This window comes from Crinia signifera, chromosome 9 (assembly GCF_055691185.1).
Source record: "Crinia signifera chromosome 9, ASM5569118v1, whole genome shotgun sequence".
Lineage (NCBI taxonomy): Eukaryota > Metazoa > Chordata > Amphibia > Anura > Myobatrachidae > Crinia > Crinia signifera.
In genome coordinates this window covers 93,801,646-93,818,314 of record NC_139225.1, presented here as the reverse complement: position 1 = coordinate 93,818,314, position 16,669 = coordinate 93,801,646, and the positions used below count along the sequence as shown (strand labels likewise).

General features: G+C 45.4%; 1 protein-coding gene across 1 annotated transcript; it reads right to left on the bottom strand.

Moving 5' to 3' along the window:
- Positions 1 to 2,469: 2,469 nt before the first annotated feature.
- Positions 2,470 to 15,535, bottom strand: LOC146036889 (putative defense protein 3). Its single transcript, XM_083160738.1, has 5 exons — positions 15,092 to 15,535; positions 7,867 to 7,979; positions 5,880 to 5,995; positions 4,017 to 4,081; positions 2,470 to 2,600 (listed from the first exon to the last, which is right to left on the bottom strand). The coding sequence occupies exons 1-5, from the start codon at positions 15,288 to 15,290 to the stop codon at positions 2,470 to 2,472; spliced, it is 624 nt and encodes a 207-aa protein (XP_083016864.1). The 5' UTR covers positions 15,291 to 15,535.
- Positions 15,536 to 16,669: the final 1,134 nt, after the last annotated feature.

Here is a 16,669-nt window from a genome sequence, read left to right as displayed (position 1 = left end):
TTTAGCCTCTGCGCATTTATGCTCATGTGCAGATGCTTGGTGAGAACGAGATAACACCCAGTGACGCAAGTGCAGGGGGCGGGTAGCTGTAGTCAGCGGATGTCAGCTGCCCGCCCGCTTCCAACACAGGGCATAAGATACAGGAGAGGTGTCTTACCTCTGCGAGCGCTGGAGAGTTTATTCAAACAGTCAGGCTCGTTCTGCTGGGAAGTGACCTGGCTGCTGCTCCCCTCTTCCTGGCCGCAGCTCGTGGCCACACACCCCTGAATCCCGCCTGCAAATTCTTGGTCGAGCAGACCGAGAAAGGGACAGGGTCATGGCTGTCGGGCCAGCTCGACAGCCGTGACCCAAGATTGAATACCCCCCATTAATGTGCTTGTCTTGACGAATCTTGATAGCTCCTGCCTGTCACAGGGGTCCACAGTCTGTAGAAGCCCTTGCAGTAAACCCAACTCAGAGCTGTTGTCTTTGAGTATTACCTTTTATTTTTAACTAGTCTTAAGGCAAGTTCTAACCAGAAACCCCCCCACCCCTGCATAGATGGTCCTTCTTCAGAGGCTTTGAAAGAAGGACCATTAATCTTCAAAATGCATTAGGCTGGAGAACTATATACTACTGGACCCCTGGTACTGGCAGCGGGGGTTAGTCAGCGGTGGTGGCAGAATTGTTTAAACACTAGGCAGCCCTCTGATTGGTTGATATAGCTCAGCCAATCAGAGGGCTGCCCAGTGTTTAAACAATTCTGTCGCCACAGTAGCGCTAGCAGGTGGCGGAGGTCAGCGGTGGCGGCAGAAGTGTTTAAACACTGGGAAGCCCTCTGATTGGCTGAGCTATGTCAGCCAATCAGAGGGCTGCCTAGTGTTTTAAACACTTCTGCCGCCATCGCTGACTGACCCCGCCGCCCGCTAGCACTACAGCTACAATGCCGCCCTCTGCCCGCCGTCTCCCACGCCACCAGCGGTCCCTCCGGCCCCCTCTTCCCATCCCCACACCACTGAAAAAGCGTCCCCTCCGCCCCTCCACCAGCGGATTGCATTCGAGTATCGCATGTGGTTTTGCTCCTGCAATTCGATAAATATTATGTGCAGCACATAAGATCTTGAGACCCGACATTCGACTGGCGTGCCCACACATTCCGTCGAATGGTACACATTTTGTGCATACAATCATTCGATTTATCTTCCAGATGTAGTCGAAATCGAATGATTGTATGCAATATCTCACAAGTGTATGGGCAGCATAAGGATTATGATCCAATGAAGATCATTTGAAAGCCTATTAACGTATATCAGGTTGTATTGGTGAACACACTAGGCACCTTTTGTGGCACTTTTTATGGTTTTATATGCATCTCTGAGGAAATTTGGTGAAGGCCTGAGTGGACACAGGCAACACAAGTGTGAGTGTTTGCACAGTCCTAACGGTGGGATGTATCATCCGTGCCACGCAGAAAAAGGGCTTTGAAAATAGACCATCCCTGCGATGTGGGCGCCTGGGAGCCTGCATATGCACGGTTATCGCTGCCTCTCCCCCCCCCTGTCCCCCCGCCCCCCCCCGGCGACCCCGCTGACCACATTGACCTGGCAGCAGTGCAGTGTGTATCCCATAGGCTACATTAGGCTACCACCATCTCAGAATGGCGGTAGCCCAGGGATGCAAAGTTGTGCTGCCAGATGTTGATACATTGGGCAGCTTCGCATTCCCCATAGAAACCTATAAGGGATGTGGCCGGCAGCAGTGCAGGAGGGATCGCAGCTGGAATTGGAGATTCCTACTGCGGTCCCTCCTGAAACATTCAAGGGATACTTAATATATGCAGCTAACCCCCGAAAACGGCTGTTTTCGGGGATTAACCACAAATATTGAATGATAAATGGGCCCCATTGTTAGCGGAAGCCATGTTGCGGAACATACATCCTCTAATGCAGGGCTGGGCAATTGGGGCCCTCCAGATGTTGAGGAACTACACATCCCAGCATGCATCAGTTTCAGCATGGCCACATACCAAAACTAATGCAAAGCATCCTGGGATGTGTAGTTCCTCAACATCTGGAGAGCCGCAATTGCCCAGCCCTACTCTAATGTGTACCCAGCTTTAGGTCACTATATACTGTATTTTTATTTATTTTTTTTGCTTTGTTTTAGTTACATATTAGCCAATGGATATATTTTAATTTTAATCTGGTTTTAGTCCTGAAATAAAACTTTTCTACGATTCAGGTTTATTTAACCACACTACATGGACAATCACATTCACACTTCATGATTTGTATGCGAATATAGAAGGACACATGCAACCTAAACAAATGTGTTTGCCTTGTAATCTCTCAAGTTTAAAACTGTAAAGGAGTACACTTATATTCCAATATCTTTATTATTTATACATGCAGACAGGCAGGAGCCCTGCTCTTTTTCCATCCAATTGTGCAATGACATACATATACAGTATTGTGCATGGAAGATTCGCCATTACAGTATTAGCAATAGCACAAGCTGAAACCACATAAGTACATACACAGCTGCTTGCTGGTTTGTTGCACTGCTGCTGCTGCTGAGGCTGCTGCTACTGAAGCTGCTGCTGCTGCACACTTCTCCTGAATCTGTTATGCAGAAAAAATAGTATTACATATACAACAGATATATACAGCAGGGTTGCCGACTTTCTCATTCTCCTCTCCGGGAGAAGCCCGGAGAGGAGAGATTCAGTAGCCGCTCAGGGGGCGGGGCTTAAGCGTTACATCACTAAGCCCCGCCCCCATGCTGGTAAACCAGCGAATTCAGTGATCTCCGTGGAGGGGGCGGGGCTAAAATGACGCGATTGTGTCATTTTAGCTCCGTCCCCTCCTCTGAAACCCAAGGATTGCGGCATTTTAATGCCGCGATCCGGGGGACAGCGGGGGTCCCCCCTGAATCCGGGAGGGTTGCCCACCCTTCCGGGGGGCCGGGAGGGAGCCCCGATTTTCGGGAGACTCCCGGAAATTTCGGGAGGGTCGGCAACCCTGATATACAGTAGTTACATTTTAGATTCATCGTGCTTTAAAGCAAGGATGGGGAACCTTCGGCCATCCAGCTGTTGTCAAACTACATATCCCAGCATGCCCTGCAACAGTTTTAGCATGACCAAATAGCAAAACTGTTGCAGGGCATGCTGGGATGTGTACTTCAACAACAGCTGGACGACCAAAGGTTCCCCATCGTTGCTTCTGAGTAATGACTACTGTGACATTACATTATACATACCTCCTAACAGTCCCTGGGGGCGTGACCTGTGTCCGTGGCATCCTCATGAGGCCACGCCCCTATAACAGGCCACTGCCCTTTTTTGGGCGCAAGCGACTACGCCTAGCGAGAATTCAGATTTCTAAATTGAAAATGTTGGGAGGTATGCATTATATAGCCACCTGAAAAAGATCTGCATTGCAGATGTCAGGCATAGGTAGCATGTGGCTTGCCAGATTTTTGTGGAACCACAAACCCCAGAATGCTTTTCCAATGATAAAATATCTTTCTAATGACCTGGGGACATTTTCATGGTCATGGGTCTTACAATTTGCCCTGAATAACTGAAACCAATCAGCACTAGTTACACAATGAACGTAAGCACCCGATTGGATCCCTGGTTCAGCAAGGCTCGCTAAGCAGCAGTCATTCGGTGCATAGCGAGCCCTGGAACGCTGCCTGGCTGAACATAGGACGCCCATAAAACATCGGCCAATCCCCTGATCCAGCCCCCTTCCGCGAACCCATCCCCTCTGGAGTGAACAGCTCAGCGAGTGTAAAATTCAACAAAGCCGTTTGCGCAGACCCACCACATCAGAACGGGGCCGAATTCGTCCCCCTCTGAGTGGTAAAGAATCAGGCCCTTTGTATGAAGTGTGATATTAGTAAATGAGCTCTTATCTGTATGGTAATGAGTTTTCAATAGAAAATACTGGAGCATTGCATTGCTGCCTTGCGTATACTTTTGTTACATGCTTCTGTAATGATATGCTTTGTTGTTTTACCTTTTCACTCACCTTTATATATAACAGCAGATCGGACGCCAAGCCAGTATACATCAAAAGACTGTGCTACTGTTGCTCTAATGAAATAATAAATAATAATAAATAATAAACATATTCTATTTACCATATTTATCATTTCAAAAGCATAGAATATACTTTGCATCCATGTACAGGGTTGCCTACCCTCCCGGAGTGGCCGGGAGGGTCCCGGAAATCGGGTCAACCTCCTGGCCCCCTGGAAAGGTAAACAAGCATCCTGAAATCCATTGCAGTCAGGTTGGCCACGCTCCCACACTAGTCATAAGCCGGCCACCCCGCCAGTGGACAGGGGTAGTAATTGCCCCTTAGCCTTCAGGGGACCGGTACACTGCACCTGCTGCACCAACGCTAGTCCCGCCTACCCTCCCAGAATGGCTGGGACATTTAGAAAAAGAGAAGAATGTCCTTTTGTTAGGTGCACCTCAGGGCCTGAGGAAGCTTAACTGCGAAGCGCGTGCCGGCTAGCGGTGCGCAGGCAGAATTGCTTTGCTGACAGATTTATTATTTTTCTTATAATGCATTTTGATTGATGTTTAGCAGTGCACAGACACCATAGCCCTTATCAGGGCTTCCACCTTCTGGTTTGCTTAGATTAGAGATACCCCCGATTGGTACTCTATCATATAGGGAGTTAATCTCTTGGTGGCTTATATGTTGGGCGATCTATTTAACCCCAGAGATACCCCCACTCCTTTCCGACTGTACACTGATCCGCGGGTGTTCAGATCTCTCTGATATTAGTACAGAGCAGACACATCGGAGGAGCTAGTAATTCCATAACTGCAGTTATGTCTGTGATTGAGTAATGCCTGTGATTAGCATAAACACGGCAACTGTGAGAGTGTACACTATCATAGCACACATTAGGTAAAACGAGTTCTGTATAACAAGGGCAACAAGCCAGACTCCTCGAGCAGAGCTTTATAATCTTTATTGTAGTACCAGACAGCGATCTGGCCAATTGTACTTTATCAGCCCCGCACACTGCCATCCTTGCAGAAGTATTAAACATTAAAATTTGAATACTCAAGAGCATTATCAGCAAACATCTGCCTGCCACCCCATTTTTTATGTGTGTCTACCCACCCTTGTCTGTTATATGGTTTTAAATATTCGCAGCCTTTTATAAATGGATTAAATAAAAGTTAAATTTTAGATTCTTTGTCTATAAGGTGCACCTAACAAAAGGACATTCTTCTCTTTTCTAAATGTCCATTAATCTTGTCCTGAGGTAGCACACCCCTACAAATATCTTCTTATATATTTGCTACACAGGGGGCCTCTCCACATTTCAGTCTTGTGCGATCACCCCAAAACTCTCTCCCTTTCAGAATGGCTGGGAGGCTCCCGAAAATCAGGTCCATCCCTCAGGAAGGTGGGCAAGTCTCCCTTTATCTGGCCAGAGCTCCCACACCCCCCTTCCCTGCTGATTCAATTACTGCAATTTTGCATCATTTAAGCCTCCCAGTTCTCCCATCTGATTAAGAGAATTCTCTCAGCCAATCAGCATTAACTCCGCCTTCACTGCTGGCACACACCTAGGATCGGATTCGGACCCAACACGTAGCAGGTGCTAAAACGCACCCGCAATATGTCACTAATGGGTCCGATCCGATAAATTTAATGTGAAGCCTGTCTGACCTCCCCACTCCAATCCGATGCACACGGAACCGTGCATCCAGTTGGAGGGGATTTCAAAAACCCAATCTCGTCAGGATAAGTGTATAGGCACCTTTACCCTAATGTTGATCAATAAGATTATAGTGGGTTGACAGCTCTCGTGTACCTCCATATGGGTGTTTGCAATGTTATCCTCTCCTCACTCCTCCTACTTACACAAAAAATAGAACATTCGTGCAAGTTGAATTTGGCGGCATCCATATGTACGTTGTAGATTGGTCCTTAAGGTTCGTGTTGGAGTGTGTAATTGCACCAACAGGGTTATCTGGGCACTGCAATCACAGACAATATAAACAACCACAGAACTGTTCCATTTATAGTTGTCTTTTGTGGTCAGCAAATTAATTACTCAGGCTTGGTATGTGATGGTCAGATTATCACTGGCAATGGGTATGGGTCATAGGGTCGACAGTACATTAGGTTGACCACTAAAGGTCAACAGGGCTTAGGTCAACAAGCCTAAGGTTGACATGGTAGGAAGGTTGACACAAGAATTAGGTCGACAATGGGAAGGTCAACAATCAAAACGTAGACATGAGTTTTTCATGTTTTTTTACACAAATATACATGTATACAGATTATCAGTGTACCGCGTCCCCTCGCTGTGCTCGCCATGCTTCCGGCACGGTTCCTCGCTGCACTCGGCACACTATCATATTCTCCCTCCACGGCCTAGTGGATAGTAGGGTATGATATACCGCCTGTTTTTTAATAAAAGATGTGAAAAACTCATGTCGACCTTTTGACTGTCGACCTTCCCATTGTTGACCTAATGCTTAAGTCGACCTTCCGACCCTGTCGACCGTAGGCCTTTCAACCTATTTTATGTTTCACCCTAATCCCTGTCGATCTTTAGTGGCCGACCTAATGTATATCGACCTTCATACTGTCGGCACAGCGACCTTATCCCCTGGAATGGGGTTACAGCCATCAGATGGTAATATATATATATATATATATATATATATATATATATATATATATATATATATAGAGTGATATTTTCATTTATCAATAACACAACGATGTTGCTGTGTAGAGTGGTTACATGGCAATACCCTACATAGATTTTGGATAGGATTTTATACCCACTGTGTACAATCCTTACCCCCTTTCTCTTACAGATCATAGTGTCAGTGTTTGCGGGCATGACATTGTAGCTGAGAAATATGTAACTAGGCAACAGACTGATGGTGTCCGCAGCAGCCATGCTGTCATTATACTGTACATGGTCACAGCTTAAAGAACATGGAGCCTGAGGAATTACAAGTCCCAAACTACTGTATTATAAGCGCAAAATAAGTAGAATGCTCCAATATAGTCATGCAATATACTTAGGACACTGGACCAACCCGAGTCTCCTTGTAATGTTCTTTCTTTAGATGAGACTATCTAAAGAAAGAACATTACAAGGAGACTCAGGTTGGCCCAGTGTCCTAAGGATTTTGCATGACTATATTGGAGCATTCTACTTATTTTGAAGTCTTATTTTTTGTGTCTTTAATTTGTATATTTACTATTATTAATTGCACCCAAGCCTATCATTTTTTTGAGTATATAAATCCCAAGTCACATTTGTTTTGGGATCAACCTACAGTGTGAGAATTTGGTACCCCTGCTCCTTAGGTATGCCGCTGCTGGATGTCCAGTATTTCCATGGTGCTCCCAAATGATTGCATTATGGGATAGTCAAACATGAATAAGACTTACAGGAGGATTGTAGGATTATGAGGACAAGTATAACACTGTAATAAATGATGAGCTCTGCGGGCAGATTTTTCAAAACTTTCTAAAAAATGGGTAAATCTATTGTTATAGATCATTAGACAATTTGAGTAACATACTTAAATCCAGGGGATAAAGTGTGTGAGTGTGTGTGTGTGGGGGGGAAGCTGGGAAACAGGGTAGTACTGAGTTCCACCACATTTAACTAGTTCAACCTCAGAAAAGCATTCTAGTTTGCAGGGTGCCAAAAACCCTATCACTGGCCCTGGCTATGCCTAACGGGGGTAGGAGAGGGATTAGGTGTCAGAGGGAAATTAGTTCTACCACGTCAGCAGGACCACTTTAAGCCCTGCTTACATCTAATTGCTGTTGTCATAGAAGAATTTATTTCGATTGGTGATAATAAAATAGTGTGTACCGCTAATATCTTGGTGTTACTTGGGGGTTCCAGCCATTCTCCAAACAGTGTGTTTTGTGAGAAAGTCCGACTTTCCAGGAGGATTCCTCTGTATGCAGGTCCCAATATCTGAACTGCAAAAACAGCAATCAATGGATGAATAGAAAGACCACAATTCTGGTTCCTTAAACACAAACATATTTCAGCCTCTCCGCATAAGAGGTTGTTCAAAGATACCCAAAACACTGTAACAGCAGTAATCTCAGTGGCATGGAGGCCCTCCCTACCCAAGCATAAAGTAATGTCTAGGTAGACTGATCTCCTACTTTAATACGGATGATACTGTAACACCGACTTTATCTAGTCATTGTGCAGATTCCACCTGGATAGGCTCCTCTCAAACATTCATTTATGGCTCCAAAATGAAAACATTTCTCCCTGATGACCTATAGAAGGATTAAACACATCTGTATATCTGTATGGGATATTTGAGTAACTCAAAATGATCTTTGGAACCATTATTTTTGGATTTGATTTCAATTGATTCTCATATCCAGGGAATCTCCTATTGGGTGTGCATTTTGCTGAAGACTACAGTTATCAATTATTGACTTGTATTAATGTACTTATAATATACTAGCTAAGCCCGCTCAAAGCAAAAGTTTCAAAAGCTAGTCTCTGTGTGTTTCTGTATGTGTGAAGGAGAAAGAGATGTAGTTTCTCTCGCTGCCAGCAGATGGCAGTGTCTTCATTACACACGGACACTAGACATACTGTAAATATAAGACTAGTGAGCCCGCTTGAAACAAAAGCTTTGAAAGCTAGTCTGCTACTTTCTGTGTTTGTGCATGTGTGAGAAAGAGCTGTAGCTTCACTCTCTGCCAGCAGATGGCAGTGTTTCCGAAATGCACAAACACCAGACAAATATATAGATGATAAATTTTTTGATTCAAGCTTTTAAATATTTGTATTTCTTGGAACCTGGTATTTACAGTACATGAACATGAGAATTAAGCTGATTTCGGTACTGCTTTCCTAGCACAGCGCCCACGATCTAGATTGTATGTGTGGGGCTGATATCTCAAGCATCTCATGCATCTTATGTGTTTGTGCGGCATGAGATGATGCAATCGACGAGATTTTTACATTGGAATCAATGTAAAAAGGCCCCAAAACCCCAATTTTAATTGCTAACCCCCCTCATGGGTGAAATGGCCCCCCCATTGTTAACACCACCCCACTATTGACACCAACCTGAAGCGCGGCGAGCGCAGCGAGCCCGCGAGGGACGGCGGTACGCATCCTCCGACCTTTTCATACCCCCACTATCCACGTCGGCGTGGAGTTGATTATATATAGTGTGGTGAGCGCAGCGGGCCACCGAGCCTGAAGCATGGCGAGCACAGCGAGCCCCGCGTGGGAACGCGGAATACATGTAAAGTTGTCCGCGTCGCCACACTATATAAACTCTACTCCACGCCGACGTGGATAGTGGGGGTATGAAAAGGTCGGAGGACGCGTACCGCCGCCCCTCGCGGGCTCGCTGCGCTCGCCACGCTTCGGTTTGGCGTTGATAGTGCTGGTGGCGTTAACAATGGTTATTGGGGGCTCACGATTTTTTATCTCATGCATCTTATGGATGCATAAGATCCATGAGATTAAAAAAATCGGGTCCATCGCATTGATTGTAAGTACCTTAAACCTAAGGCGTACAATCAATGAGACGGGCGCCGTGCTAGGAAAGCAGTACCCTGATTTCTTAGGTACGTACCATTGTATTACAGGACTAGGTGATTCATCGCGCCCTACGGGCGCTCTTCACACCGTCATAAGGGGCTGCACCCCCTTAATTTGTGAACGTTTGTATATGAGAAACATGGTTAGAATTGTATGAAAGATGCCATGTATTGCAACTTGAGTTATAGGTGAAATGTGTTAAATAGAGAGCATATGATTTGCAAGGGGTGTGTATTGTTTTGTTTAATTAAAAAGCAGTTACAGAGTAAGATGTACATTGATAGTGTGGATGGTACAGTGACATTTGTGGGTGTGGGGGGGGGGGCTGTGTGTGCGTGTTGTTTAGGTGTGTGCAATAGTAAAGTAGGGTGTTTTTGAGTCAGCAGCTCCCCACTGGCGGAGGTCACGACACAGGAAAACAGGAGGCTGGGTAGTGATAGGGGTGTGTGGGCATAAGGGGGACGAAAGAGGAGGGTGGGAGACACTGTGCAGCTTCTGCCAGTGGGTGGGGGTCCAGCGTGGCAGTACAGGAGTACAGGACAGTGGCCCTGAGTCAGTGTCTCCTCCTACTGGGTGGGAGTTAGGGTGCATGAGAGCAGGAGGCTGGGCTATGAGGCATGATAGGGGCATGTGGGCAACACAGCGTCAGGGACTCCCCAGTGGTGGAAGTTACGGTTCAGGAGAGCAGGAAGCTGGGTAGTGATAGGGGTGTGTGGGCATACAGGGGTGGGGGGTGTCGCGGGGGTTGCCGCGAATTGTGGGAGGGAGGTGCCGCGAATTGCGGGAGGGGGGGTTACGGGTTTGGGGGGTGCCGCAAATCGAATGTGGCACTTCATTGGTGTCCATGTCGACACATGAGAATGAATATGAAAACATTCAAAAAATGAAAACTAAATCTTCAAAAACTCATGTCAATCTTTTTCATTGTCGACCATAGCCATGTTAGTGTTTTGCTTGTGCCATATAATCCTGGGGTTGCCGTGCATCGCGCGGGGGGCGTGTGTGCAGCGAATTGCAGGAGGGGGGGGCGCGGGGGTTTGCAGCGAATCGCGGGAGGGGAGGTCGCGGGGGCGGTTGCCGTCAATCGTTGGAGGGGGGGCCACGAGGGGTGGGGTTGCTGCGAATCGTGGGAGGGGGGGTCACAGGGGGGGGGTGCCGCGAATCGCCACAAGAAAAAATCAACACAGAAAGGTCAACACATGTAAATGTTGTCATAAGTGTGGCACTTCATTGGTGTCCATGTCGACACATGAGAATGAATATAAAAACATTCAAAAATTTAAAAATAAATCTTCAAAATCTCATCTTAACCTTTTTCATTCTTGTCGACCATAGCCATGTCAGTGTGCCATTTAATCCTGCGGTTGCCGTGAATCGCGGGAGGGGGCGTGGGGGGTGTCCGCGAATCGCGGGAGGGGGCGGGGTTGCCGTGAATCGCGGGAGTGGGGGTCGCGGGGGGCTCGAATCGCGGGAGGCGGGGTCGCGGGGGGTGCCGCGAATCGCGGGAGGGGGCAGGATGGGGGGGGGTTTGCCACGAATCGCGGGAGGGGGGCGCGGGGGGTTGGGGGTCCGCGAATCGTGGGAGGGGGGGGCGCGGTGAGGGGGGCGGGACGCTCACCTGGTGGCTGTGGAGTAGGTTCCTGGGCAACATGGAGAGGCAGAGGGTGTCTGGCACTGTGGGCTCACTGGGCTGGTTCTCTGTCATGTGAGTCAGTCATGTGAGTCAGAGGCTCCACCCAGCGTTACAGACACACTTACACACTTTGAGTGACAGATGTAGCCAAATATATAAGAGATGAATATCCCTTATCCAAATATCTGTTATCCAAATTATTCTGAAAATCATAATTTCCAAAGTGTACATTTTTTTATGCTAAAAACCTACTGGGGACACCTGTAACTGGCACAACTGGGGAAATCATATAAAACTGGCAGGGCTGGCGCCACCACTAGGCAGGACTAGGCATTTGCCTAAGGCGCCGGCCGCTGGAGGGCGGTACTGAGCCACTGAGGTACCATAAAGAGGTACCCGAAAGCAGGGAGTGGGGAGCAGGTAAGTCTGTGTGATCTATCCTCCCTCTCCCCTCTCCTATCCCGCCCGTGGCATGGTTTTTTTGCCTGGGGCGGCCGGGGGGCTTGCACCGGCCCTGGAAACTGGCATTAAATATGTGCAAGAAAATGGTTGCTTGGCATTCACATTCAGTGCCTGAGATTGTACACACTTTGTTTCCTGTTTTAAAGCCTTGTTTCATGCACAAATAAAATATATTTGTGTGTATTTCATGTGTTTGATGTGTTTATACAGCATAAATGCAAGATAACTCATTCAAATTTAAAACATTTCCAAATTATGTAATAATCTGTTATCCAAAATTCTTCTGGTCACAAGCATTTTGGATAAGGGATACTCAACCTGTATTAGAGACAACTCCAATACTTTAACCAAGGCACATAATTATTACTTTCGATCCAATCGGACCTGTGTCCATTCAGAGATCTTATGATGTCTTGTGGCTCAGATAAGCATACTTCCATCTTTTAAAGAGTACACCGTTGCCTCACTTATCAGGGGCAATATGCAATATGCCGAGCACAGCGAGGCACCAGGCTGGGTAAACAAGAAGGTGTCTTTGGCGCTAGGGACTATTTTGGTGTAACTGGTCACCCTGCAGCCACCACATTGGAGGGTTGCCATCTTCCAAAAATTGCACAGAATAGAAAAGAACGTAGGGCGCTCAAAGGTGTACATAATATCAAACAATTTATTAAAACATACATAAAAAAAACACATTACATTAATTTTAAACATGAAATCATGCACAGTGGATGTGTAAAGTTACACACGTTACTTTTTGTTGTACTATAGCCCTTTTAATGCATAATGTCCTTATTTCCTTTATAGTTGCAATTAATTGCCAATTGTAAGGCTAATAACTTTGTTGTAAATGGAACCGTCCAGTCTCTCAAACAGAGTACACACTGTCAAACTCAGATTGTACTAGAATATCTTTAAGTCTGGGGGGGGCGGCAGTGTCTCTTTGTAAACGTTTAAAAGGGTTATGTTACCTCCAAGCATATTGGAGGTAACATAACCCTTTTAAACGTTTACACTGAATGTAATGTGTTATTTATGTATGTTTGTGTTTAAATAAATTGTTTGATATTGTGTACACCTTTGAGCGCCCCACGTTCTTTTCTATTCTCTACAGCGAGGCACCATGCCTGAACCATGTCGATATAGAAAAAAAACATGAATAAAACCTGTGTCAACCTTTTCATGCATTGACCATGACCTTTTGCTTGTGTTGACATTCTCACTGTCAACCTAGAGAATGTCAACATTTTAAAGTGTCGATCTACTCACTGTTGACCTAGACATTGTCTACCATTTAGGCTAGAATCGCAAATACTGTGTCACTACAGTAATAAGGACAACAAACCTGGCCGTGCTACATACTATGGACATTATTCTGGTCCGTTTGCTCGCTTGCGAATTCACATTGCGGCCGGTGTGCGGGCATGGGGCGGCAGGCCGGGGGACTCACCCATGGGAAATGCCCAGTATTTCATGAGCGTTCCCATTGAAATCGCCTGGTGACGTGGGTGCCAGTGGCAGGTAGCTGACATCACCGGATGTCAGCTGCCCACCCACTTTCTTTAGAATGTCCACGCACATCTAAGGTTGCGCTGAGTAACCATAGATGTGCATGTGCCCTCCACATAATTTGATGGTCGGCGACCATCAAATGATGTGGGTGTTCCCCAGCGGGCTTAGGGCCAGATTCTCTAAGCTTCATAAGTGATAAAATGGAGAGTGATAAACAGCCAGCCAATCAGCTCCTACCTGCCATGCCACAGACTGTGTTTAAAAAATGTCAGACAGGAGCTGATTGGCTGGCTGTTTATCACTCTCCATTTTATCACTTTTGATGCTTAGAGAATCTGGCCCTTAGAATGGATGTTTATGTAAAACATCCATTCACAGCCAGTGCATTCAAACAAATGCTGCGAATGGGTGGCGGCCAGGCCACCATTCACAAGGCTGGGTTTGGTGGACTCGCAAGGCTGCAAATTCGCAGCCTTGCGAATCAACCAGAATAACCGCGCCCTCTGGTGTAGGTTTTCCAGAGTTTTAATCTATGTCATGTATGCTCCTTACAGGAACAAGTTTTCTTCCTTGGTATTTGTAGGGTGGAGACAAAGATTATTTAGTAACAAGCTCAATTGCATCCCATCAGTAGAAAATAAATGAAGGGAAAAGACAAAGCTCTTATTATGAGTGACCTTGGTGAAACCGTTATAACATGTAAGGTAAGCATAATGCCGTCTGCTACAGCCGCACACCATGACCTGGGTGACCTCTCCACAAACCTGGGGCTGACTGATAATGTTTTTACCCAACAACATCGTCAGAATAGCAACTAGTCTGGCCTACTTGTTGTGGAGAATTGGTACGTGTTTTGAATCTAATTTCTCATTTGTCCAGACATTAGTTATAAATAAATCTGGCTTAGATTTTTTTTCTTTATAAACATATTTTATTAGTAGAATGAGAGACATTACAAAGAGGACCTATAAAAGGTCCAACAGCATTATCATACAATGTCAAAGTTTATTAAGAAAACTAGAAAGTCTCTTCTAATTTTTATATATTGAAATAGAAGAGAAAAAAAGGAGGGGGGAGAGAGAAGAGAAATAAAAAGGGTGGGAAGGAGGAGAGGCCAACCTGACCGGGTACATTCATAGCAAAGCAGCTTAGCAAGCTGAAAACAGAAAAGGGGCCTGTGTGTGGAAAAGGCAAGCCCTAAATGGTCAATTAAATGTTCGGGGAACCCCAAAGTAAGAAGTCCATGGTTCCCAAACCTTACTAAACTTTTTAGAGGAGCCCCTCAGTATGCTAGTGATATATTCTATAGAATAGCTCTACCATATTTTGGCTATGATCTCACTCATAGTAGCTGCCTCAGTTGATTTTCAAGCTGATGCAATGACAAATTTAGTTGGCAAAACCATATGAGTAAATAGTTTATTTTGAAGCCGAAATGCCTCAGGGACAGGTGCCGGACAGTTTCCCGACAGTCGGGATCCCGACAGTCATTACCCCGATGTCGGGATCCTGACAGTCAAAACCCCCACATCGGGATTCCGACTATCGGGACCAGATACCACACCTCAGGGACACATACAGAAAAAGAAAGAATTTGGGACTAAAGGGGACCTGAATACCTGAGATAGAGTTAGTCAGAGCACCCAGTTCTTTCCAGAGGGGAGCTAATGTTCAGCAACTCCACCATATATAAAGGAACATCCGGTCCCATCAGTCTTACTACATCACCAACATACAGGGGAGAAGAGAAGGGATATAGTATCACTTATACAACAAGTTACAGGTATATGGTTTTCTTTCATACGGACATATATAGAACTTGGGGCAGCATTAGATATCAATCCATAATATTTATGTAAAGCACCGCATACACATTGGGCTATATAATTTAAATAGACGTACCTTGTATGGTTTTTCCTGCATGGTAGGAACTGGCATTGATCTTGATGATATAGGGTGAAGGTTTTGGTTGTGGAAAGATTCCCACATGACCTGGCTTCATTGTCTGGCAGGCAGATATCGGTGCTCCAGTTGGGAATGAGTCCGACACTACACTGAAGGTCATCAGAACCAGCAGTAAGGACAGATTAAACTGAGTCATATTGTGGTATGAAGGAGTGATGTGTTCACACCCTTCTACTCCAGGAGACAGTAGTACTACCTAATGTGATTCTCAAATACACTCTGAGCCTCAAACACCAAGAGACAGTAGCACTAACTGATGTGATTTCCACACACTGAGCCTCAGATGCCAGGAGGCAGTATTACTAGCTGATGTGATTACCACACACTCTGAGCCTCAGACACCAGGAGACAGGAGTCCTACCTGATGTGATTACCACACACTCTGAGCCTCAGACACCAGGACACAGGAGTCCTACCTGATGTGATTCCCACACACTGAGCCTCAGACACCAGGAGACAGTAGTTTTACCTAATACGATTCCCAAATACACTATGAGCCTCCTCAGTAAAACTCTACTGTAAAAACCTGCAATGCACAAATTGCTGCTTTGATAAAACAGGGCTTGCGACTAGCTTTATATAATCTTTTGTATTCTGTGAAATCAATTTTTGTTTTGGTTACGCTATAAATATACAAAGCGTAAAAAGATGGCTACAGATTACTTACAAAAGATTGCTTTGTGCGAAGTAGAGTAACACGCACAGGACCAGACACTGAGATTATGGAGCCAAATATCACAGAAAACCAGTTTAATCATTTATTACCTGGATGGTGTATATATAAACAAGATGGTGGTGCCCCCAGAAAAAAAGTATGTAAAATACTCTGATACAAGGGGCGTTTGGATGGCAGAAACCAAAGAATCCTTTGCAAGGGCTTGGGAAACAGATTTAGATTACTCCTGTTGTTATCTAGTCCCTGATAAATTATTTTCCAGGCATCTCCAGACCTTTGCAGGAGTAACTGTGGAAATAAAGGTGACTTAATGCACATTTGGTGGGAATGTCCCCTGATTTCTAATTATTGGGATGAAATTCTCTCTCTTACTGGTAGCGTGATCAATATCACCTATCCTAAAGATCTGATTTACATTTTTCTGCTCTTCTTCACGATAGAGTTGCTAAATTTCAAGCTGTCTGGGACCCATGGTTTTCTTACTTTCATAGAAGGCTCCCTGGAATGATTTAATGTAATTGTTTTGTTGTTTTTTGTAGTAATGGCGCTTTATGATCCCTTGCATTCTGTGTTTTTTTTCATGTGAGTCTCAGTGGTTATCTAGTTTAAGCCCCCACCCCACCCCAATCCAGGATATTTTATACAAAAACTAAAAAATTATACCAGTTGAATTTGTGTTTGATTTTTACTGTAATGTTATGTTCAGCACTCTTAGTTTTAAGTGCCTTTATCATACCATTCTTATTTACTTAAAAAATATGGTACTTGTGTATTATCACGGCGCCCGTCGCGTCGCATCGCATACCACTAATTAAGGTATGCGATGGCATGCGATGGGC